The sequence below is a fragment of the Oreochromis niloticus genome, linkage group LG4 (assembly GCF_001858045.2).
Source record: "Oreochromis niloticus isolate F11D_XX linkage group LG4, O_niloticus_UMD_NMBU, whole genome shotgun sequence".
In the NCBI taxonomy this organism is placed as follows: Eukaryota; Metazoa; Chordata; class Actinopteri; order Cichliformes; family Cichlidae; genus Oreochromis; species Oreochromis niloticus.
The window spans coordinates 31,328,371-31,342,869 of NC_031969.2; the positions used below are offsets into that span (position 1 = coordinate 31,328,371).

The following is a 14,499-nucleotide window of genomic DNA, read 5'->3' on the forward strand; positions in this document are numbered from 1 at the left end:
TCTCTATATTAATATTTCCACTAAAAATCTGAAAAATAATTTTTTTTTTTTTTAAAGTGAATCTAAATGTATGTATACTTGTCACTTTGATGAAAGCCAATGTTTCCGACTGTCATTGAACGCAACTCTGAAGCAACTCTTTTTTCTTTTTTTTCGATCGCACCGCGCTCCCCGCCCTCCCGGTGCTTTGACGTCACCGGCGTCCGTCTCCGCACATGGATGGAGGAGTGTAGGAGCTCTGACAGCGACACTCCTCCCTCTGCCCTCCTCCTCCAGCTATTTGCCAGCCGCCCTCGACGACAGACAGACAGCCGCTCGCCGACCTGCTGCTGCGCGGAACCCCGTCGTCTCCCTCCGAGCACCGGCGTCGTTTATTCCACCTGCGCGGGACTTTCACAGACCGGCCAGCGAGTTCGGTCGCGTCTTTTTCTTTTGCTTTCGGGGGGGGAATTTAAGTCTTTGCGAGCTTTGTTCTCAAATTGCCCTTCAAGACATATGGAGAAAATGGCCAGACCTCTTCCTATAAACCCAACTTTTCTGCCGCCGACTCACGGCGTGCTGAAATCCCTGCTGGAGAATCCGCTGAAGCTGCCTTTCCACCACGATGAAGGTACGTTTAAACCGGGCCAAAACTTGAAGCCGCGAGCGCGCACTCTCGGCCGTGGTGTTTACGTGCGGGCTGTTGTGGTCATTCAGTGCGTGGATTTGACAGATCGAAGGCAGTGAAGGACACTGGTTCGCTAAATCCACCAGCTGTGACTTTCCTCTTAACGTTTTTGCGACATTTGTCGGTGTAACGTTATTTATCACAGACCGCTGTCCGTCTCCGTTAAATGTGAGTTGACTGACAGGTTGAAGTGAACTTTGGCTCGAGCTGTGTAGCATTCGCTTGTCATGTAAATTAGCGCAGTGTGTCTTAATTTGCACGCTATGTGCTTACGACTGCGCCGTTTTGAGCTTGCGGGCTCCTTCTGCAACCTTTAAACCCGCTCGTCTTCTGTGGGATTTACAGTAGCGCCCCCTCTGGCTGCCGATAGAGGGCGTCGTTTCCGTTATGAAGCTGCTGCTGTTTGCGCTCTGGTTGGATTCTTGGATGTATTGAGTGAAATGGTATTTAAATATGAGTGGAGAGCAGGTTTTTAATCTTTAAAGGGTGATTCTATCCAAGTTACAGGTTTCTATGTGCATTTCTATGGTTATATTAGTTTGTGGTGTAATATTTTGGACTTTTGTCAGCGCTTCAGCAAACTAGGAGCCAATATACTTTTATTGTTGCTCACATTATTGGAAGATGACACACTGAAATCCCATCAGAAATAATTCATTGGCGTGTTTTATTAAGCTAGCATATCATTTTTTGTTATTTTTAACATCTGGTGCCTGCAGAGATAAATAAAACATTTAAAATTCGGTTGATTATTTCATTTGGTCCCTTTTGGAAAGTTAGTTAAACTGACCCTTTTTAAAAAAAAAACAAAACATGAGATCCTGTCTATTTATAACCAAGATCTGACCCGTGATTTCCCTCAGTAAAGCAAGACAATAAAATGACTGTGTGCAAACATTTGCAGGATTCGGGAAGGACAAGGAGAAAGAGAAGAAGCTGGACGATGAGAGCAGCGCAGCCAGCCATCCACAGTCGGCCTTCCTCGGCCCGACCCTCTGGGACAAGACCCTGCCCTACGATGGGGACAACTTTCAGCTGGAGTACATGGACCTGGAGGAGTTCCTGTCGGAAAACGGCATCCCCGCCAACACAGCCCAGAGCGACCAGGCCCCGCAGACGGCACAGCCGCCGCAGGCCCCGCTGCAGCAGGCCCCGCCACCTGCCCCGCCCACACCCTCCGTGGTTGACCTCAGCAGCCGCGCCACCACATCAGTTCACACGGGCATGGCGCCTCAGACCTGCCTCCACAGCCCCAGCACAGCGGGTAAGCAGCCTATGCAGTGGAGCCTATCGTGCACCTCAAAATACTCATGCGAGCCCACGTGGGTTAGTTGTACCCTGTCAGTGTCGGGGTGGGGGGACGGAGGCCTCGAGAGGTCCCTCCTCCTGTTTGGTCACCTGGTGCAAGCACACTCCCGCCACATTTACTCACTATCAGCCAGGACGCTGAGACAGAACAATATCTCATGCACTTTCTCATTTAACTCCTGATTGGAGCGTTACATCGCACCTTAAATTCACACTGACACACTTTAGTCCTGTTATATAGCCCTGCACTGGACTTTGGAGCGCCTGTAAGCAGGCTCAAGTTCAAGGGTGGTTCACAAAGCTCTGATTAGCAGAACAAATCTTCCCGCACCGACCGTGTCAGCCATTAGTCATGGTTATTTTCTGTGTTGTGTTTCTAAAGTTGTATTGTTGCCTTCAAATTCACCCTTTTAAAGTTAGTTTTTATCGTCTTCATTCAGAATAAATCCCTGCTGGGTTTGGCAAACACTGACATCGGCTGTTTACATTACTCAGAAATGTGACTCAGAGACTACTACATACTGCTGAGCTTCATTTAGTTTGCACACATACTTTTTTTTCAGCTCAGTGATGTGACTTTTGAATGAATTTTAAGGTGCCGTCTAATTATTTCTTTATTGGTTGCATGAAATCATCAAAGCATTTTAGGTGTTAGAACCATGTTTTGTTTCCTAGCAAAGCTCCAGTGTTTCAGTGTTGTGTTGATGAGCTAAACCTCCTCGTACAGGAAGATTTCTTTTATTGTAATGAGCTGACATTAAGTGGGCAGTTTGCATTTAGGCGGAGGCGCTAAACTGTGTGACCGAGTTTGTTAAGGCGCTGCCAGATTCTGTTTGGGTTTTTCAATACGCCAGACACCAGAAGGATTGAAGTCATTTTAAAGGACCGGCCTTCAGTACGAACGTAAACAGAGCGAGGTCTCGGCATTTAAAGGGAAGCAAGAATTTCTTTGTTACTGCTCGATGCTCAGGTGGTGGCGTCCTGATTAAGTGAGTGCCTAATAGTTTGAGTGATATTTCAATCACACAACCGATAATCAGGATGAACGTGGACTGATCTGACCAAAGACTTTGGATGATAATGGAGGACGACTGGTGATTTGGCCCGAGATCAGATGGGTCAAGGTCGACTCCTCATCTATAAAATCACTCTTTTCTGTAAAAGCCGCAAACAGAGTCCTGATATAAATGCTACGCAGCTGTTGTACTGCCACCTGAAAAGAAAACTTCCCCCTCAGCGCGTCGTGTCTCCGAGTTTGGAGATTAGGAAGGAAGAAACCTTGATGAGGTATTGTCAGCATTGTGTTGGCTTTACTGTAATGTGCTAAATCCATTACACAGCACCAAATCTTGGCTCTTGAGCCAAGTTGGGTCATGGAAAGCTACCAAAAAACTACCAGGCGTTGATAAGAAACAATCGGGGTGAAAGTCCACGCAGAGAAGGTTCAAGTGAAAGTTTAATTAGCTACATTTTATTGACGTTTATTGACCAAGTGGCTTTTACAAAGACACTGAAACGTTCCACTGCGTCATCGTTATACATATGAAAGCCGACAATTAGTATCGGCATTGATTGATATCTCTCTGTCATTCTTTATGCTGACTAAGTGCTCAAAGATGGTGTGATGAAGAGCTAGAAGACATAATAAATACTTGCTCGTATTTGCTTCACAAAGAGCCGAATTAATAACAAAATTTAAAAAATGGCATCTTTGGGTAACCCGATAAAATATCCAGCTGTTACATTTGTAACACCTGTTCCCTTTTAAGCCTTTTTATCCATAAAACAGTAATAACAACCAAATATTATGACCTTCACCTCTCAGCGATCGCGCTGACATAGCTTACACTGTTTTCTCTTCATGACGCAAGTGGCTAATAGTGGCGCTCTCTGACGCTGTAATTGGCCAACTTTTCTGTGGTGTCGGCTGTGAGTTTCACAATGTTTGCACAACAACAATAGCGAGGCAACCATTTAGAAAAGTGTGATTTTTATTTTTTATATTTATATATAGACCATTTCCTGTTACCATTTATAATAAAGTGAATAGACTTAATAACATCATTTATATATAAAAGAAATCAATTGTATAACTTTTTGGGGGGTCTAGTAAGTTTTTTCCTATTAAAAATTTTGAAAAAGCAGTTTAATGATGACTTTTCCGTTAAAGAAGCAAGTTGCTGTGAGTGCGTTGATGTAAAGTTTTCACTTTGAATGCACCAGCTCTGGGCCGATATCAAGTTATCTAATAACAGCTTCACCAGTGGCTGATTCCAGTCCATATTTCTGCTGTTGGTTGTTTCTGCTGTAACCAATAACTGACCCATTTTACAGTCTTTGAGCAGTTGAATGCGTTTTTGAATGTCAGCCAACTTAAAGTTCATGCAACATGGCGGCTTTATTTGCGGAAATGCTGGCGTAAGTTCACAGGTTCACACTGGGTGATGTATCAGTGCAAGCACATTTTGACATTTGATTACCAGAAAATGCTACATGCTTATTTTTGATTGATTATAGCTGAACTGGTAATTAACAAATCATCCAACCCAACATGTAACAGCCTACCAGTGTTAGGTTGTATAGAAGGTTGTGCAGACTAGAGTTTGAGGGGCTAACGTTAGTCAGTGGAGGTGCATCTGTACCTTATGGGGGGTTTTCTTAGAGGCTGGGTGCACATGTGCATACAGACACATGCATGTGTGTGTGTGTAGGTGTGTGTGTTCTGCCTGGGTCTGTCTCTGTCTGCCTCTTCACATTTGTCTCTCACGTGAACGCGGCTGGGGTTTCCTGCAGCATGCCGGGCCATGTGACGGACACATGCAGGCGCCGTGTGCAGCGCTGAGCTGCAAACAGGAGCTTGTCACGGCATGAAACCTGCCTGCTTCTCTTGTCTCCTCCTCCCTCCGTCTCTCACTCACTCTCACTTTCACGCTCCCCACCTCTCCTTCCCTCCCTACAATGCTGTCCACTTCCTGTCCAGTCTTCCTCTCCCTCCCTCGCCGGGCTCAGCTCTAAAACAGCCTCGGACTCAGAGCCAAGGCACAGACTGTACCCTGCAGAGATCACATGGACTCGGGTGTGCTTCGGTCACGTGAGCGCAATATTGTTCCAGCTCAGCGAGTCTAGTCTCGTCTAACCAGCCACACTGCCACCATCATCTAGTGATACAAGCAGCTGATAAGTTATCACAAGCAACAAACAAATAAAAGAGAGGGGGATGCTTTTCCTCAAGCTAGCGGTTGGTTCAGAAGATGGACTCTGCTACGCTGTTGGCAGGAGGCAAAGAGGAAATCAGATCTAGGAGGGGTCAAAGGATGTGTTGTGGCGCATTCCACTAAGTTATGAAAGGTGGCTTGATGAGGGGGAAAAATGAGCCACGGTCAAGGAGCTAAATGTGGAGTTAATGTATCCATCAGCATGTAGAAACAATCAGTGTATGAGCATAATTACCAGACCTGAGGTCTGAAAAATATCTCTCCGCTTTGTTGTTGTGGCCAGTTTCCGCTGGTCTCGTGGAAATGGTAGCTTTCCTCTGCAGGACCAGCCCGTCCTGCATGAGTGGCCTCGAGGAATGAAGTCCTGTTGACTTACAAGACACGAAGACAAACAAAATCTACGCGCTTATTATAATGAACTCTTAATACCGCTGATTTCACTGATTGTCTATATCTCAAGGAAGTCAACTCTCAACACAACACACAGTGTGTTGTGTTCTCAAGATGTGCAAATACATGGTTTATCTTCTAAAAGGAAAAAAAGTGGTTTCCTTAGACAGCTGGAGTAGATTGTGCTCGGGGTGTGGTGGGTGCACGGTCTTAAGGGAACTTTCAATTTGGTGCTTTGCTGTAATTTTAATAGTTTTTAGACAACAATGGAGCCCCATGGCCCAGAGGTATAATTAATATCTGATTTAGGACACTTTAGTCACATTTGTTTTGAGTTGATGCATTTTTTTTACCTTGTCACCAGGATTTTTATGTCATGCAAAGAACTTTGGACTCTGCCAGCTTAAAGAAACATAATTTAAAGCCAAAATGGAGGAACAGCACTTGTGCCCTTTAACGGTTTTGCACAGTATCGAGCGACTGCTGTTGGGTTCGTGTCACTCCGAGGTCAGAGTTCTGCTGCACTTCCATCCCCGCACACAGATATGACCGGCAGCTCCGCTTATCGCCGACCGCTGTGTTATCACCCACGCAGCCACATGATTACACTCACAGTAAGCTCGATACGATCATTTAGCGTGACAACGGCCTGTAACCAGCAGCGCACCGAAAGAGATAAAGTACACAAAGGAAAACAAGTTCCACAGGTATTTCTCAGACAGACGGGCTCAATCCCGCTTTCACGCAGCTTTTTATAAGACAGACTACCTTTCATGCCTTGTTAATTTTAGATTTCCTGGTCAGGGAGGGAACTATTTTGTGCATCCACATTCAACTACTTCCTCTCCCCTGGAATGTGCGGCCCATTAGTTTAGGATACTGCAGGTCAATGAACGGGCTTGTGAAACCAACTGTGTTGTAACTCCGGTAATTAGGAGATCCCAGTGGCTCGTAAAGGTGATTAGGGCGAGGTTGGCTATTTGCAGGTTGGCAGACAAACTCCAGTTTTAGTTGGTAAGAGGCTTTGCTCTCCAGCAGGGCTCGGTTTATGAATGGTGGGAGGAGAGTTCAGCTATTTGTATCTTAGCTTACAGACAGATTTATCTCTACTCTGGAAACGGTGACTCTTCTTACCGATTCGACCTTAGTTGGCTTGCTAAAAGATATTATTAAAAACACCTTATTCACCAAACAAGTCATCAGTATTGCTTGTCGTCTAGCCCGCAGCCTTTATCTCAGATTGAGGGGTTTTTTTTAAGTATCTATACTCATAATTATAACTTTGAAAATTGAGAAAAAAAAAAAAACACAATGCCATGATGGACCAACAGGGGGCTACACCCCACATTTTGGGACCATAGCAAAAAGTATGTTGACATATCAAAAGCAGGTATTAAATCTGTTCTTTTTTATTATATAATTCTAGTTTTTTCAAATAGGTTTAATGCTGAATTTTCAAGAAAGTTAATAACAAGGTTGAAGATATCCAACTGTAACCATTCCCAGAAGAAAATGCCAGAGAAAATTCCCTTTTCCTCAGATTTATGAGCTGATAATCGGTCATTTTAATACTCCTGCATCGTTTTTCCAAACAAACCTGCTTCGATGTTGTTTTCCTTTTAGTTTCTATGTGAAATCCGAAGCAGGGTGGCCACTCTCTTGAGGTTTTCTTGTCATGTGATGAAGGAACCATCACTTCCTGTGGTTGGGACGGAGCTCAAGGATTCAGTCTGTTTCTGTTTTAAATGCAAGTGTTCTCAGATCTCTGTGGCATCCAAAAGCACAAAGCGGTGTGACTGTGTGGATGCTGGATGAAGGTCTGCAGCATTCATTGGCCGCCCTGGCCACTCACAAGTCCAACAATTTGGGTCATGATGTATGAGCTGCCAGTGGATCGGCAGCTCGTGGGAATGTAGGCCGCTGTGAGTCGCTTTATGTGCTGTTTCATTTGCGCTCAGTGTTTTTTTTTCTAAGTGGGGAATACAAATGGGGTTTTTAATCACAAAACTAATTAGTGCTAATGTGATGAATCACTCAGTAATTGTTCAGTGAACTGGACTCGTTGGCCCTCAGCTTGAGATCGGTCGGAGAAGTCTCACACGACAGGCAGGTAGAGATGAAGTCCCACAGATCTTTGAGGGGCTTCGGGGGGGTTGAGATCAGCTGAAAGGAACTGCTGATAGCTTTCAAGATGGTTTGTAGAAGTGAGGCCTGTGTGTGTGTGTTTCTTTGTCCTTTTAAAGCTTGTGTGATTGCACCACCTGCTGGGCAAATGAGGCACAAAGATTTTTTTCCATAAAAGTAGCCGCCTGTCCTCAAATCAAAGCCTGACGTTTCCTCCAGGAGCTGCTCTAAGATGTGTGCATTCAGAGGAGAGAAAGAGCGTCCTCCTTTGTCCTCTGTCCAGCTTTAGAGCTTCTGATTGGGCCTCACTCATGTTGCATAGCTGCTTGCTTTAAAGAGAAGTACAACTTAGAATTATAAGGGCGCTGTTTCTGCCAAAATTAGAGGTGCTTACTGTTTAGCTCCTGCTGATTTCAAATCACAAAAGGTTTTCAACATGTAGCTCTTGCTGAGAGAATTGCATGCTTATGTACACTTACTTACAGCTAATGTGTCTAACTTTTGTCCTCAGCACTGCCCTCAGCCCGCGACACCCCCAGCCCCATCGACCCAGAGTCCATTCAGGTGCCTGTGACCTACGAGCCCGACCCAGCAGACCTGGCTCTGTCCAGCGTGCCGGGCCAGGAGATGTTTGATCCGAGGAAACGCAAGTTCTCTGCCGAAGAGCTGAAGCCGCAGCCGATGATCAAAAAAGCCCGCAAGGTCTTCATCCCCGAAGACCTGAAGGTGACCCGCTGCTCCGTCTCTTTGTGTTTGTGTTTATAGCCGTGTGAGATCAGATTTCATGTTCTGGCTGAAAAGCCGTTATGTAAAAATTCTGAAGCAAGTTAAACAATGAGGGGGAGGAAGACTTTTGATCTATAAGCAAAACAATCTGTGTTCTTAAATTCAAGTGATGCTTAAAAAAAAAAGATAATGGCTACATTAAAAATTCAAGTTGGAGATAATATTTACATATCAATTAAAAAAAAGGTTTTGCATTTAAAATGTAGGACTGGGGATCATTTAAATTTATTGAGCATAGCAATTTTGCAGGAGGTTTTACACCTAAATCCCGGATGAGCCCCCAATTATTTCTCCAAATATATTTATGAATATTTATTTTTACTGAAAAGGAATAAACATGAAATCTGTAGGTCTGCATTAACGGTGTAAAGTGATGCATGTATGAGTCGTGCATGAGCAGCAAAACTAAACTATAATTCGAGCAGTAACAGGTTTCTGTTCTCACAGACAGAGAGGTGTGTTTGAGATAACTATATTAGGAATGTCCCCTATTTATGACATCATACAGAGCCAAAAGTAGAAAAAAAAAGGTACTAAAACTTTAGTGTTTAGATCATCATTATTTGTGAGCATGTTTAATATGAGCATTCACCCTTTTAACTTTGTACAAATGACAGAAAATAATGAAAAGCAAAATAATTAAACCTGTTGTTTTTCGACCCTTTCAGCAGTTAGAATAAATCACTGTCTCCTCCTAGTGGCTGGATCAGGAACAGCCATCACATTCAGCGCTGTGTTTACTGTTTTTTAGCTCAGACTCTTAACCTCCCACCCTGTCCCCACTGTTCTCTGCAGGATGATAAGTACTGGGCCCGGCGCAGAAAGAACAACGTGGCAGCCAAGCGGTCAAGGGATGCCCGGAGGCTGAAGGAGAACCAGATTGCCATCCGCGCCTCTTTCCTGGAGAAGGAGAACGCCGCTCTCCGCATGGAGGTAGCGGACTTGAGGAAGGAGCTGGGCCGCTGCAAGAACATTCTGGCTAAATACGAGGCCCGGCACGGGCCCCTGTGAGCCCTCAAATCCCCACCCTGCCCATCCAGCACCACCACCATACCCCCTCCTTCCACCTGACACCCAGTCTACTCCCCAGACCTCCCTTCCCCTCAAGTTTGAAGGACAATGTGTCTCTTTTGGTGGCACTGAATTTTTTCCCCCCCCAGTACCCCTGCACCTTGACCCCCTTCTCCTCCCACACCAACACACACCTGTATGATTCTGGTATTTTTGACTTCTGTCATAAGCTTCAATTTGTCTGTACCTTCTTTTAATTTCTGTACACATTGTTTGACTAAATATATATACATATACATGGATAATGATATATATATATTTACACCTGCATACTTCCCACTTTAATGTACTGTGAGGAGTCATGAGCCAACCCACCAGCTGAATCCCCCCGCCCGCTACCTTCCACCTTTTGAGAAATGATGCCATGCTGTTTGTTGTTCACTTTCATACCGATTTTATACGTGACATCAGGACTGAAAACTGTCGTTTCCCTTCTTCTTCGTGTCCCCGTAATGAGTTTAAGCGCCCGCTTCTAGCTTCAAACTTGCGTTTTGTTTTTGTTTTTTTAAGCCCTGTTAAAGTTGTCTTCTTCTGTTAACAACGTCATCTCTTTATTTTTGTTGATGTTGTATTTTAGTTGGGTAACTTCCCCCCCCCCACGTAAAGAAAACATGTCTCTTCCTCTGCAGTCATGCTCATTTTTCTTTTCTTCATCTCTCTCGGACACTGAGCAATAATTCCTGTCCACCGCTAACCCGACACCGACACAAGCATCTCTCAGCTTCGCCTTCTCTCCGCATCGCATCCTAGCTCACCTCCGTTAACTAAGCTAACGTTAGTTGACGTCTGCACTAATGCGTGTCTCACAATCTGATCCAGTGCAATGTTTCCACTCGCTCAATTTCCTCTGACTCATATTTATCTACCTTTTATTTCTCAGATGGAAGATTGTTGTTTTGAGAAAAAAAAAATATATATATATACATATATATATTTCTGTTGATATAATTGTTAGTATTAATACTACTCTTGACATTGATGTTGTTTAGCCTCCTTGTTTTTCAGATTTAAGCATGATTTCTTTGACAGAATGAAAAGCTCTTTGCAGTTATTTTCTTTTTTTTTTTTCCTTTTTTTGTTTTGTTTTCGCAAAGTTGTCGATAATTCTTTTTGCTTCTGTTCAACTTAGCATGATTAATATGAGTGTTTTTACTTTAGAAATCAATCCAGATGTCTGTAGTCTCTCCTCATAGCTCTATGTTTGCCTTCTTTTAAAGATGGCTGTATGAATGTAAAAGGTGTTGACAAAACGAGTTGGATGGTGTTGTCCAATACTGTGGTTAACCCAATCGATTTGTTTACTGCAGACCAAACGATTCACAACAGAGATGATATATTGGTTACAAGAGATATGTTTATATAGACCTATTCTATAAGTTGTTCTTTTTGTACAGTATTTTTCCTATACATTACTGAACTATGTATTTTAAAGGCACAACAGATCCAGAAAATAATTAAAGAATACAAATGTATAACTCAAAGACAAATGCATATAGTGGTATTTTGATATTCTGTAACAGGTAGGATGTGGTAGATTTACAGAGATTTGTGGACATCCAGCGGCACCCAAAAAGCTCCCGGGCATTATTAGTATCGTTATTATTATGACACTCTGGCTTGTGTAGGTGCCACGTTTAGGCTCCCATATTAATCTCATGTAACTCAAAAGAAGCAGATGGTGTAAATGTGGTTCAGAAGAGAGACTTGGGCCCGCACGCGCTCACCACGGTCAGCGTCACGGCCTCCCCGGGGATCCGAAGCTGCCCCTGAGCAAGCTTTTAATTGAATTTCCTGCTACATAATGAAACTCTTCACACAGCTCGTTGGTTTTCTTCTTCGATGGGATGAAGTTACTATGAAGGAAGGGAAATCTGTCGCTGGTTACTCTTGCTGCTCTGTGTGATTGGTTCCTTTGGCCAATGCACTTGTAGCGTGTCCCGAACCTGAGTGATGGACACTGAGAAGCTTTTTTTTTTCTGCTTCTTCTTCTTTAAACAAAGGCTGACAGTGAAGATCTACAACGTTGTTGTAGTGTAGAAATTTCCTGGCATTCAGTCCAATGCTGAAGCTTCAGCTCATTTGTATGGAGGTTCAGATGTGCCAGCATTAAAATGAAATTATTTATGGAATTGGTTAACACCTGATTTTGTTTCCTCATATCTGTGATTTGAATATAACTTTGCAGATTTTTTTCTGCAATGGATCACTTGGTAACAAAATCACCACTTTTTTCCTCCTTATCCTGGTTTTTCTACACGTAATAAATTCAGTTTGTGGTTTTATGTGCTGGAGTATTGGAGATGATATTCCCAAATATGGAATTATTCATGTAATCCAGCATGTATGGCATTTTCCACATGAATAATGTTACATTCCCGCATTTTTAACACAACTCACATTTTTGTTGACATAAAAAAAAAAGGTTGAAGTCTAATTTATCTATTTGCATTTTGAAAGTAAGTAAATCTTCATAATTGGTAAACAGAACTTTGATTTGAGTAAATGATTTTATTTTCTGACTGGCATCCCTGGACTTGTTATCTTTGTGGTGACGTGTTGAAATTTTAGTCGGGAATTTCCATTTTGGAAGAAAAAAGGAACGACCCCAAAAAAGGCCGATATCCGCCCAGTAAAACAAAACTCACACATTCCAGCCTCAGCACCAGAGTCTGTTGAACGTAATCTATCTGATCCAAAGGTGTGCGCGATGTAAAATGATTATTTTGTAACTGTAAACTATCATCTCAGTGCTTTAGCGCTTTAGACGTTTCCTTCTCCATCTTAGCTGCACAGGCACACGGGAGAGCGTAAACAGAGACTGGAACGATGCCTCCTCTCCGGAGCACCTTTCTATGAAATCGTATGCCGTGCGTGTATATATAAATACAGGAAAAAGCCAATAATGAATCCACATGTATCCCAAAATGACCTCACTGTCAAGTGATTTCACTACCTCACCCGGAAATGTTAACCATAATCCTGAGTCTATTCCAGTGCCTTGAATACACCGACTGTTTCCCAGTCTCTCAGCAATGTAAAGTTTTCATCGCAGCACCACTTGGATAGGTTCAGATCTGCACTAAAGGGCTTCTTAGTGCATCAAAATATCTCCACATTATATACACTAATAACTCTCTCATTTCTTATTTTGGACATTACACCAGAATTGTAACCATTGTATTCATGGCAACACCAAAAAACTGTTTCAGAGTGTGCGGCTTACAGGAGTACTCGGTCTTGCTTGTCATGGAATGGATGCATAACATTTACTTGTGCTGTTCAGCCTCAGCCTCTCTGTCTCTGTACATTGTAGTGTCTAATAAAATCCCAGTGCTTTTCTGCTTTGTCCTATTTTTCTGCCCGATTACAAAAGATCGCAGACATTTGGTAAGAGGCCGTGTGGCACTGAACTCTGGGTCAGGCTCGTTATCAAAAACATGTTTTCTGATGTTAATTTGTGACTTTTACAGCTTCTTTATGCCTGACATGAAAAGCATCAGACAGGGACGTGACTGTTACTACTGGAAAAAAAAAGTGGGGTAAATGCTCTGTTGACCGATCACATTTGAGCAGGCTGTGACCAGTTCTGTGACAATAATTTTTTAATTTTTTTTTTTCTTTGTGTCAGCATCCAAAACTGAAAGAGAGCAAGAAAGCCTTAGCCTGGATATCCATGATCCAGTAACTATCCTGAAAACCCAGTAAAACTGAGAAACTAAGTAAAGAATCAATCGGTTAAATATTTATTTAAATAAAAACTAGAAAAATATACTTTTGATGAGTAGTTTTAAAGTAAATTGATCTGCACATCAATCTTTTCTTCAAAAGCACTCAATACATGCTTTGTGCGCTTATACATCATTTACTTGATCTGAAAAGTGGCGAAGCAAGTAAAGCCTCCACTCCGAGGTGCCGGTTTAGCTCAGTGCGTTGAGGGGGCGCCCACATGCCATAGGGCTGAGAACGGCCGGCGTCCAACCCGCGGCCCTTTGCTACATGTCTGCCCCCATTTTCCTGTCGTTTCTTCGCTGATCTATCTAATAAAGCTGGAATAAAAAAAAGACTCCACTCTGAGCACTTCCTGAACGACCAGCTTCCTTGTCCCCATATCTCAGACACTCGTCGGCAGAAGCTCAACTCATCCTCTTCGAGCCACGATTTGATTCTTTGGGTCACTGGGTGTAGGTGAGGGTGGGAATGTAAATCACCCAGTAGATGGACCATTAGGATCACAGGATGGTAACCCCAGAGATATTTCCGCTACGTCCACACTAATGCGTTTTCTCTCCGTTTCGGCCTCCCGTCCACGGCGTTTTCCCCAATAAAAAACGCCGCGTTTTGGAAACGCTCTCGAAAACGCATACATTTCGAAACGGAGCTGTCCCGTCGCAGTGTGGACGCTCGAAAACGCAGACTTTCTAAAGCGATGATACATTTTAGTCATGTGATGCAGACATGTGACCAATTAAACAAAGATAGCGGAGGGCATTATACAGCAGTTGTTTTGATTGCTCTCAATTTTTGACAGCCCTAAAAAAGATTAACATCAGTCTGTACATGCTCCAGACAGCTTTTTTTTCAAATGCTTTAATTCTCACTCGCTTTTGCGCATGCGCAGGACTGGAACGTAAGCGTTTTCGGCCGTTTCAATGTGGACGCGCAACTCAGTGAAAACGACTGAAAACGCTAGTGTGGACGCGGAGCGTTTTCAGACGAAAACGCCGTTTTCAAATCTATCCGGGCCTACTGTGGAAGAGGAACTGGGCTAATTCTGAACGACACTATTGTACAGCTGCTTTGTGTGAAGAGAAATGATGCTTTGTGTCTAAAAAACACAATGATCCTATCGTTATTGAAAGAAACAACGTAATGTAAATATCACACCGAATACTAAATCCTGTTTGGATTCGTGCTTCAGGGCCTTTTCTTTGAAGGGTT

The 14,499-nt window shown here is 43.3% G+C and overlaps 1 protein-coding gene across 1 annotated transcript; it reads left to right on the plus strand.

The window, feature by feature from the left end:
- The first annotated feature begins 234 nt into the window (after window positions 1–234).
- On the plus strand, window positions 235–12,900 carry hlfa (HLF transcription factor, PAR bZIP family member a). The gene is made up of 4 exons (XM_003442586.5): window positions 235–610; window positions 1,572–1,931; window positions 8,216–8,430; window positions 9,286–12,900. The coding sequence occupies exons 1-4, from the start codon at window positions 496–498 to the stop codon at window positions 9,499–9,501; spliced, it is 906 nt and encodes a 301-aa protein (XP_003442634.3). The 5' UTR covers window positions 235–495; the 3' UTR covers window positions 9,502–12,900.
- The last annotated feature ends 1,599 nt before the right edge of the window (window positions 12,901–14,499 follow it).

What these genes read in the sequence shown, in the direction of transcription:
- hlfa (XM_003442586.5), top strand. Translation starts at nt 496, where the DNA reads ATGGAGAAAATGGCCAGACCTCTTCCTATAAACCCAACTTTTCTGCCG. An exon ending in GCCTTTCCACCACGATGAAG is followed by an intron (nt 611 to 1,571) that starts GTACGTTTAAAC and finishes AAACATTTGCAG; the next exon opens with GATTCGGGAAGGACAAGGAG. An exon ending in CCACAGCCCCAGCACAGCGG is followed by an intron (nt 1,932 to 8,215) that starts GTAAGCAGCCTA and finishes TTTTGTCCTCAG; the next exon opens with CACTGCCCTCAGCCCGCGAC.